Source organism: Schistocerca gregaria, chromosome X (assembly GCF_023897955.1).
Source record: "Schistocerca gregaria isolate iqSchGreg1 chromosome X, iqSchGreg1.2, whole genome shotgun sequence".
Classification (NCBI taxonomy): Eukaryota; Metazoa; Arthropoda; class Insecta; order Orthoptera; family Acrididae; genus Schistocerca; species Schistocerca gregaria.
In genome coordinates, this window is record NC_064931.1 from 640,832,216 (window position 1) to 640,843,560 (window position 11,345).

Below are 11,345 nucleotides of genomic sequence, written 5' to 3' on the forward strand. Positions count from 1 at the left end.
TCGAAAAATTTATGAACCTTCGAGGATTCGGACCTGCGTTGTTCTTATATACAATTATATTCGGTATCCGTTGCGCCACAGAGAGGGTGCTTTCAGCCATACCTCTGCTCAGTACCCTGTATAGCGGAAATCAGCACTGAGATTTGCTAAGAATTGTTTTACTGTGTTTTGGGTGGTATTTCTTGACTGATAGTCGACAATCTAGATATACTATAAGGACTCATTTACAAAAGTTCCACAGTTCCTTCGCTTTGAGCTGGTTTAATGATGTTGTAGGGATCAGGGAAAAGAATGTCCGTCCTTGCACATATCGCCGCTCTAAATGAGTAGAGCATAAACGCATCAATTTTCGTAAGATCTCCACTATAAACATTCACAAAATTCCTATTGTTACTTAAAAGCTCTAAATGCGTTTTGCATCACTAAATAGCTAAATTATTTGCAGAAAAGTAAGAGAAAACATAGAAGCTACGGCTAACACTCGTGTACCACACGAATAGCTTCGTCTTACTTCTAGTCTGTAACGCCACCAGAACGTCAGTCAATAACGAAGCGTTTTCGATCACGTGACCAAATCTTGATATTTAATGACTTTTAAGCTTTAATAACATGAAAATGAGAGATGTTTTGTGAGAATATTGACCGTAAATGCGATCTGAATCTTATAATCACTCCGAATAACAACAATCCGACCTACATTTTTAACATAGGTTAATAGCTTATTCTGCGGCTGAAGAAATGTGAACGCTCGTGCAGAGATTTACTCACAGTCCTTTTCCTTTGCATGTTTATGTTGTTGTTGTTGTACTCCTCAGTTCGAAGACTGGTATGATGCATCTCTTAATGCTATTCTAAAGCTACATTGTGCAAGCCTCTCCATCTCTGCATAACTAAGGTAATCTACATTCATTTGAAGGTGCTTACTGTATTCGAGCCATGGCCCCCGTCGACGGTTTATACGTCACAAACTGCCAAACTGACGATTCCTTGATGCCACAGAAAGTGTCCTATCAACCGATTCCCCTTCCCCTTTAGTTACGTTGTGCTAACAATTCCTTTTTCTTCATTTCCGTACAGTATCTTTTCATTAGTCATTTGATCCACCCATCTAATCTTCAGCGTTCTTCTGCAGTACCATATACCAAAAGTTTATATTCTCTTCTTGTCTTAACTGTTTTTCATTTCATTTCACTTCCGTACAAGGCTACGTTCTAGACAGATACCTACAGAAAAGATTTTCTAACACTCATTTTTTGAGAGTATCAAATTTCTTTTTTTCAGTAACGCAGTTCTTGCGCTCGTCAGTGTGCATTTTATATCCTGTCTACTTCGGGCATCATTGGTTATTCTGCTGCCCCATTGGCTAAATTAATGTACTACTTTCATTGTATCATTTCCTAATCGAATTCCTTCAGCATCGGCTGTCTGAATTCGACTACATTCCATTGCCCTAATTTTATGTCTGTTGATGTTTATCTCACAATCCCTTTTCAAGATTATATCCATTCCGTTCTGGTCTTTCAAGTCCTTTGCTGTCCCTAACAGAATTACATTGTCGTCAGAAAATCTAAAAGTTTTTTTTCTCCTCTCTGAACTTTACTTCCGTTACCGAATTTCGCCTTGGTTTAGTTAACATAGTGTTCAATGTACAGACTGAATAATACCGGGGATAAGCTCCTTTTCTGTCTTTCAACACTTACAAAAGCATTCTCGTTTCTGTACAAGTCGTAGACAAGATTTATCTCCTTGTGTTTTACCCCTGCTACCTTCAGAATTTCAAGGAATGTGTTCCACTCAACATTGGCAAAAACTTTCTCTAAATCTACAAAAGCTATAGACATATATTTGACTTTCTTCATCCTATATTCTAAAATATGGAGCATGGACTGTATAGTCTCGCACGTCCCCACATTTCTCTAAAACCCAAACTGATCTTCGCCGGGGTCGGTCTCTACCAGTTTTTCCATTCTTCTGTTAATATTTCGTATGAGCATTTTGCAGTCATGATCTACTAAACAGATAGATCGGTAATATTCACACCTGTCCGTACTTGCCTTCTTTGGATTTTTTATTATTACGTTCTTCTTGAAATCTGAGTATATTTCGCCGGTCTCACACGTATTGCATACCACATAGAATAGTTGCGTCATTGCTGGCTGTCCCAAGCATATCAATAATTCTACTGCAGTATCCGATACCGAGGGGCCTGGTTTCGATTGGGGTCTCTCAGTGATTTATCAAATTCTCTTTGCAGTATCACAACCTATAACCCATGTCATCTTCATTTATTTCCTCTTTCCTCTCCATAATATTGCCTCCAAGTTTATATCCACAGTGTAGTCTTCCTTTGCTAACGGAATAGGAATGGTGCGAAAACAGTAAGAATTGCCGTTCATCATGGGCTGTATAGTGTACGTCGTATTACAGATCAACAGTTGAAGTTTTCGTTCCTGTGACTTAAAGAGCAGAACAGGTTTTACGTCAGATCACACATGTTAAGAAAGCTGAATCTTACCACTACTCAAATAATTTGACACGAAAGAAATATGCCACTAATAAGAAATCATAAACATCAAAACGTGATGTTCATGTATGTCTAGGTATTTCTTGCTGTGCTGTATGGAGCGGCGTGTCAATCAATTCACAAACAGTATGCTTCAACGAGCCGAAGGTTTCTTAGGTTACCGTATTCTTCACTACCGTGCAAGCCCGTTAGAGCTCAACTTGACTGCGCTCTCTTCATTCACATATATTTACGCAAAGTCACTAATCTCAAATATTCAGAAGCGATTGAAGAGTTCATCTAGTTTCAGTAGACTAAGGTGCGAGTACATTTTTTATCCGTTGGGATATTACAGCAGTTACGGTTTTTCTTTACAATGGTAATGGTGCTTTGAAATGTAATTCAGTTGTCTTAGGAAGAGAATATAGTGGTATCGCACTTGTTGCTTCCTTATTCAAGCATTTTTGTTAAGAAGGAAGTATATGGCCTTCAGGCATTCTGCTACACCTAACCTTCGATCACTGGAGAGTTAACACGGCCATAGTACGGAGCTGTATACAATAATAATAATAATAATAATAATAATAATAATAATAATAATAATAATGAACACCCCTACCATAAGACATGAGAGAAAACTGATCATAGTAACTACGGATGTATTACACTACAACTTACCACATTCAAAATTCTATCCAAAGCCCTGTTAAATCTGCTAGAGTTGCAGATAGGTAGGAGTATACCAAAGAGAGTTCAAGAAGGGAAAAATCATCCCGTGAACTAATCTGTTACCTGAGAACGACATTAACAACGAGAAAGTCCAGGAACACCTTAATAACATTCCTCGACTTCAAGACGGCCTACAACTTCATAGACAAACATTGTTCAGCGCACTGTAAGAGAAGAAGGTGGACAAGACCAGAAACTAGAAACATTGACAAATGGTACATCCAAAGTAGTATTCATCGGAGAGATCTGGCAACCATCCGAAATCAAGATAAGGAGGGACAGGGATCTTGCCTGTCATCCATTCTATTTAACTCAATTTTAGAGAAAATAATCAGGTCATGGGACAAAGGAGTCAGTGGGGTAAAGATGGAGAGACACAAGGAAAGAACCGTCAACATATATCTGCCTTTTTATGATGATAATAAAACTACCATGGAACCACTACGACAAAAGAATATCTCCATCAATGACAAATTAAGATATTAAGATACAAGTCTTGTGCGCCTCAGAAACAACAGCAATCAAAGGGAAGAAAGAAAATAAAGAAGATAGGAAAATACTGACAAAAATGTACGCGCCAATTTAGAAAGAGGAGGTGTCGGCAAACCGGCAATACAACTGTACGAACAGACAGAGACTATTAGAAACATCAGGAAAAAAGGGAAATGCTCTACGGATACACACAAAGAATGAACGAAGACAAAGTGACCAAGAAGATTTTAACATAGTGGCTACTAATACACTGAAGACGAACTGGGTAATGGAAATCATGTAAAATCTCACTAAATGAAACATATCTTCAGAAAAAAAGACAATTTAGAAAAAGAAACACAGAGAAAAAGTCAGAAAACAGAAATTTGAGTAAACGGCCGAAGAGACAAAAAAGAACAGGAGAGAAGTCGACAGGAAAGAGGAAGAAGGAAGATAATGAATATACGAGAGGTTTCTGGGAAGAAAGAACAAGGAGACAGAAAAAAATGCAATGAAAATTGATTTTGTTTTAGAGCTCTCTTTAAGCGACAATACCGTTAATAATATAATAATAATTAAGAAGTAAGTATAAGTATTACAATAATGTCAATCTTATTAACATTGGGTTACGTAATTTGCTCACAAACACAACGTTTGTGTCGGATGGTAGCAATGACATACTAGCAGAAACTCACGGCAGCACACAGACGGATTCTTATAGGTATAAGAAGTTGGTTGATCAGGAGAGGAACTAGGAGAAGCAGGGTACAATTATTATAAGTAGCGCAAGAAATAACAGCAGTAGACAAGAATAGGTATGACAATGTGACTAAAACTGTTTCCTTGCTGGAGAAAATGGGGAAATGTCGGATGCGCCGAGTGGAAACCTGTAACCGATGATAACAATGAAAGCTTTAATCTCTTCTTGAACACAATGTTGTATTTAACAGACGCACATTACTGGTTAGTTTATTCTAGAGTCATATGGCTGAAATGGACAATGATGAGAAAGATGTAGTTTTACGCAAAGGCATATCTAGGATGCTGGACATATCAGATTTTGCATTGAAGTTATGGAATTATCACAGGAAATCTCAGAACATCACACACCAAGAAACCGAAGAGAGAAACAGAGTGCTTGAAAATCAAGGTACCTATCCGACCGCACCCATCTCATCTGAAGAAAGGAAGGATTTTGTGATCAAACAACCCAGTGTTGCATACACATCTTACGCCATCATTAGTGGCTAGCTCGAGGTCTCTTGAGTTTTCGTGACTGCCATGTTGAGCTATATCACAGAGGTATAGACTCGACACATCTAATGAATGGACTACATTTTGTTTTATGTTGGGTGGAACTATTTTTTTAACTTGAGTTGCCGCGCGGGGTAGCCGTGTGGTCTTAGGGCGCTTTGCCACGGCTCCCGCGGCTAACCCCGCCGGAGGTCCGAGTCCTCCCTCGGGCATGTGTGTGTGTGGTGTCCTTAGCGTAAGTTATTTTAAGTTAGATTAAATAGTGTGTAAGCCTAGGGACCGATGACCTTAGCAGTTTGGTCCCATAGAAACTTACTACAAATTTCCAAACTTGCTTTTCGAGTTGCTTTTAAACAGGACTGAGCTGCTGTTACAATTTGTTCTTCCCAGCTTAGAAGCTCATCCAAGATTGTAACGAGATTTTCCACTGTATATCCTGTATGGTTAGAGGACAAATGTAAGGATGTAGAGGCTTATCTCACTAGGTGAAAGATAGATACTGCCTGCAGGAAAATTAAAGAGACCTTTGGAGAGAAGAGAACCACTTGTATGAATATCAAGAGCTCAGATGGAAACCCAGTACTAAGCAAACAGGGGAAAGCAGAAAGGTGGAAGGAGTATATAGAGGGTCTATACAAGGGCGATGTACTTGAGGACAATATTATGGAAATGGAAGAGGATGTAGATGAAGATGAAATGGGAGATAGATACTGCGTGAAGAGTTTGACAGAGCACTGAAAGACCTGAGTCGAAACAAGGCCCCCGGAGTAGACAACATTCCATTGGAACTACTGACGGCCTTGGAAGAGCCAGTCCTGACAAAACTCTACCATCTGGTGACCAAGATGTATGAGGCAGGCGAAATACCCTCAGACTTCAAGAAGAATATAATAATTCCAATCCCAAAGAAAGCAGGTGCTGACAGATGTTAAAATTACCGAACTATCAGTTTAATAACTCACGGCTGCAAAATACTAACACGAATTCTTTACAGACGAATGGAAAAACTGGTAGAAGTCGACCTCAGGGAAAATCAGTTTGGATTCCGTAGAAATATTGGAACACGTGAGGCAATACTGACCTTACGACTTATCTTAGAAGAAAGATTAAGGAAAGGCAAACCTACCTTCCTAGCATTTGTAGACTTAGAGAAAGATTTTGACAATGTTGACTGGAATACTCTCTTTCATATTCTGAAGGTGGCAGGGGTAAAATACAGGGAGCGAAAGGCTATTTACAATTTGTACAGAAACCAGACGGTAGTTATAAGAGTCGAGGGGCACGAAAGGGAAGCAGTGGTTGGGAAGGGAGTGAGACAGGGTTGTAGCCTATCCCCGATGTTATTCAATCTGTATATTGAGCAAGCAGTGAAGGAAACAAAAGAAAAATTCGGAGTAGGTATTAAAACCCATGGAGAAGAAATGAAAACTTTGACGTTCGCCGATGACATTGTAATTCTGTCAGAGACAGCAAAGGACTTGGAAGAGCAGTGGAACGGAATGGACAGTGTCTTGAGAGGAGGATATAAGATGAACATCAACAAAAGCAAAACGAGGATAATGGAATGTAGTCGATTTAAGACGGGTGATGCTGAGGGAATTAGATTAGGAAATGAGACTCTTAAAATAGTAAAGGAGTTTTGCTATTTGGGTAGCAAAATAACTGATGATGGTCGAAGTAGAGAAGATATAAAATGTAGACTGGCAATGGCAAGGAAAGTCTTTATGATGAAGAGAAATTTGTTGACATCGAGTATAGATTTAAGTGATAGGAAATCGTTTCTGAAAGTATTTATATGGAGTGTAGCCATGTATGGAAGTGAAATAAGGACGATAAATAGTTTGGACAAGAAGAGAATGGAAGCTTTCGAAATGTGGTGCTACAGAAGTATGCTGAAGGTTAGATGGGTAGATCACATAACTAATGAGGAGGTATTGAATAGAATTGTGGAGAAGAGGAGTTTGTGGCGCAACTTGACAAGAAGAAGGGACCAGTTGGTAGGACATGTTCTGAGGCATCAAGGAATCACAAATTTAGCATTGGAGGGCAGCGTGGAGGGTAAAAATCGCAGAGGGAGACCAAGAGATGAATACACTAAGCAGATTCAGAAGGATGTAGGATGCAGTAAGTAATGTGAGATGAAGTAGCTTGCACAGGATTGGGTAGCATGGAGAGCTGCATCAAACCAGTCTCAGGACTGAAGACCACAACAAACAACAACAAGACAACATCCTGAATAAATATGGGAGGAAATGTTTAACAGTAATATTCACTGGACAACCTGTGGTGCGATATTAAGATAACCTGTAACGTCTTAAGATTTAGTGTTAGACCGAGATTTTGTAGCCCATCGTACTAATGATAAAACGTCACACATCATGCCTGGTACGGTACAAACGCTGTTCGTGGGGCTCCTGGTGCTGCCACTTAGATACAATCAGTTATCGTCAGTAACAGGCAATTTTTACGAGGATGTAATGCAGCTGAAATCTCATTGATATTCAGGGCGCAATGCAACGGACGTAGGACTGAAGCCTTGGGGACTCCTGAGCCCACATGTTCCCCTAATGACTTCTCGAATCCTGATGCGCCTCACTGACATCTATTTTTAAGGTAGCTGCCAAACCGCATTACAGCACTGATAAGCAGATTTATTCTCATAAGTAATACATCGAAATCGACAACACCAAATGCATTACTGTAACCAAGCAGTGTTAAAGTGGTCACTTCACTTCTATACATATCTTGTCATTTTAATTTAATTTATTTTCTGTGCTGATGTGTTTTCAGACGCCTGGTTGATATTTCAAAAATGGTTCAAATGGCTCTGAGCAGTATGGGACTTAACAGCGGAGGTCATCAGTCCCCTAGAACTTAGAACTACTTAAATCTAACTAACCAAAGGACATCACACACATCCATGCCCGAGGCAGGATTCGAACCTGTGACCGTAGCGGTCGCGCGGTTTCAGACTGAAGCGCCTTGAACCGCTCGGCCACTCCGGCCGTCGGTTGATATTTATCGTGGATGTTATAAGTATTAAATTAGCTCTTCAACTGTTTCTGAAAAATGTAATACAATATTTTAGATACTTTGGTTAATATACCATTGGTCAGTAATCTCATGGAGGATCTGGACAACGGTTTGCAGCTAAAAGTTTCACAGAAAAAGGTTGGCAGGAGGAAAATGAAGGAGAAGACTACCAGAAAGTTTCTGTTTCTGCTACATTATACTACGTTTACATAATTTAGTAGGAGTACGTGTGGTGTGCTGCCAATTTTGGTCTCCGCATTTAGCATTTTCTCTGAACTTTTGTAATAAGTTTCATTCCAAGCCAAGCAAGGGTCATATAAGCACACAGCTTGCTTGCGATTTCTCGAATAATTTTAAAATGATGTAGCTGTATTAAAAAATGACTAGCACTGAAGATGGAAGAGATGCAAACCTTCATGTCACAACATTCATTTGTGCGGTATCGGTTAGCGAAACATTTTCCTATACATTAATTAAATCTGTAAGTACCTGACTTCAACAGCTTTGGTGACTACAGCTACAATATTCACAATTTTCCTTTTCATTTGGTCGCACAATGCGTTACGTTTAAGATACCCTAAACATATTATGATAAAATGTATGTAGTTGACGAGTTGTAGCTTGTATGTTACACGTTCTGGGAAAAGAGGGGAGGTTTAAATTACAAACACACGTAGGTTTTCCGCATGTTGCACAACTGCAGGTAAAGTGAAGATGTCTAGAAATTGTGCCTTATTATGAATGCTGCCAGTATTCATTTGTATCAGAGTTAATCATTCCAATCTTTTGTAAAGGTAATATGTGCTTCAAAAGTAGTTGATAAAGAAATAGAGAAGATGGTTTATACTATACTGTTGGATACGCATTAAATGTGAAACCACGGAACAAATATGTTCGATAGATCACTCGTGGATCATTCCATGATGAGCTAACTTTCATAAAAATTCCGTATAGTAACCATTCGGTCGGTGTAAGTATTTACCCTGTGAAAGTGAAATCTAGCTCCGTGCCTTGTTTGAATACGCTAATACTAATGACTATTGGGATTTCACAGGTCAAGTGTCTCCATTTGATTTTAAGTACAAAATAATAGGCTGTGTAGAGAGGCTTATACTTCCTCTCGTAACCCGCATTTTACAAGAATATAAAAACACGAAGAACACGCGAAACACAGAGAGACTGCACTCCTCGTAGATGGTAGGTGCTCTTCGGGACTGTCTCTCAGTAAGGAAACGAAGGACGAGTACATAGACAAAAATAGGAGCATATAAGCCGCTGTAGAAACAGAAACAATGAAAAACATTTACTTTGCAATATATTTCTAAAAATATAAAACTTCATTGATTAAAAAGAATATTCCTCACGTTTCTTCACAATAAGACAAAAACAGGCATCCGAGATCCTACGCTCATGGAGATGCACTGCACTGTTGATCATCTGAGAAAGTATCAACGACTTCAATAAAGGAAAGGGCTCTGGAAAGACGATATTTGCATTGATACGTTGCTGAAATTTGCAAAGCAAAGAGTCTTAAAATAAATTTTATGTATTTTTAATGACGTAAGAAATAGTTCCAGGAAGTACGCCACATTTCATGCCCTTTTACTGTACAGCGCCCCTAAACACGAAGTTTAATTGCTAAGCTGCAAGACTTTAACTCTTAGCGACGAAATATACTCAGCAACTTAAATTATCTGTCACTCAAAAGAGCCAGTTTCACCTGTAGCTTATAAACGAGGGGCAAAGATCCCGGTATGAAATCGTTCGGCGTGGAGAGACGATGGAAAGTAATGCCTCTGCATTCACTTCGACGTAAAACTAAGAGAAATGTGGCTGGCGCATGTGTTGGTAATATTTGATCTATGCAGAAATTTTTGACGTAGGTGTGAACAGAAATGTCAGGGAAGCAACTGGAGCCCATATTTCGTAATTCCTCGTCAAGCAGTGCTCGTAATTATCAGTTCACAACCGGGTAAGATAATGCGGCCCTATAACAATCCAACGCTAAAATATAAGCAAGGCCAATCGAACAAATTGTTGCTATTGTTAATATCCGCAGTTCCTGCATCTTACTTATGTGGCTTTTGTAATGAAGTAATACTACTCTCTACACTTCAGTCACTCAGTATATCATGATCTGTATGTGATAACCTGGACGTTGTAATTCGGATACACCAGTGCTAACCGTACTGGACCCAACACCTGTATCGTAGCGATTTTGAATGTTTAACGATTTTCCAGTGGAACGCGATGCAATTATGGGCTCCGATAGACGCTACGAACTGCACCCTATTTTCTTGTCAGCGATATCTTCTGCTTTGTTAAAAATATTGTAGCTTCACCAACACGCAGACTACCTGCCACGAGTGAATTTTCAAAAACTTAGATTTTCTGATGAGAGGTTTGACTTCGACCATCTTATTGGACTGGAAATCATTTATAGTTAAAGAGCTCATTTGTGTCACAGACTGTGTAAGGAAATCTTGAAGAAGCTCTCAAATGTTCAGTAGCCGGTCCAAGACCTTATCTACTCCGGCTTGCTGTACCTAAATGTTCAGTCAATCACGCGAAAAAGCAAGAAACTGCTATGTCTATATACCTCTTTTAATTTCGACATAGAATATACCATGCATTATGGGTAAAATTGGACATCTTTACGCTTTGTTGATTCTTTTATTGCAACCGCAGTACATCAGAAGTTGTGGAAATATAGGTGTTTCCTGTTTCCTTTCTCTGTGGAATGGGATGTCATAGCCAGCAAGAATTCACAAAATCTGTTTTACTCACCTAGCTGATTCTTGTTTAAGCGTGAATCCTTAATGTAATTCTCGATGATATCCTTCCCTTCTGCCGGTGTATGGTCTTCAACCAACATATCTACGTTCATGATCACAGCTGAGCTACCATTTGTTTACGTATCTTTGCACAATCTGAGCAATAAACTCGGCGCTCACCACCTCCAATCCTCGTATTTCAGTTCTGCCCCCTCCACCGATCCTGCTTCTGAATGCCACCAGTATTCCCACGACTGGGCTGTTTGAAGTTATGTAAAGCCTACTCTGCATGCCTCAAGACTCCCACGCTCAAACAAATGGACACGCGATTTCCGTATCGAAGTCAAGCTGGCGCAGTACATGCTTCGATGCGCCCTTTCACGAAAACTACCGTGTGAAGTGGGACTGTGCTAAGACACTGGCGTTGCTTTCGGAAAGACTGGATTTCAGTTCCCCGTCTTATAATCCGAATTTAGATTTTCAGTGATCTCCGTAAATCGCTTAAGGCGAATGCTAGACTTGCTGTAAAGTGGCGCAATGGTAAGACACAGGACTCGCTCGCGGAAAGACCAGGGTTCAAT

At 39.6% G+C, this 11,345-nt stretch overlaps 1 protein-coding gene across 1 annotated transcript in view; it reads right to left on the reverse strand.

Annotated features, from left to right (window-relative positions):
- LOC126298220 (acyl-CoA synthetase short-chain family member 3, mitochondrial) overlaps nt 1–10,975 on the reverse strand; it is a 335,348-nt gene extending 324,373 nt beyond the window's left edge. Inside the window, exon 1 of the mRNA XM_049989525.1 lies at nt 10,778–10,975. Within this exon, the coding sequence (XP_049845482.1) occupies nt 10,778–10,877 (100 nt within the window). The 5' untranslated portion in view covers nt 10,878–10,975. The remainder of the gene's footprint in view (nt 1–10,777) is intronic.
- Nucleotides 10,976–11,345: the final 370 nt, after the last annotated feature.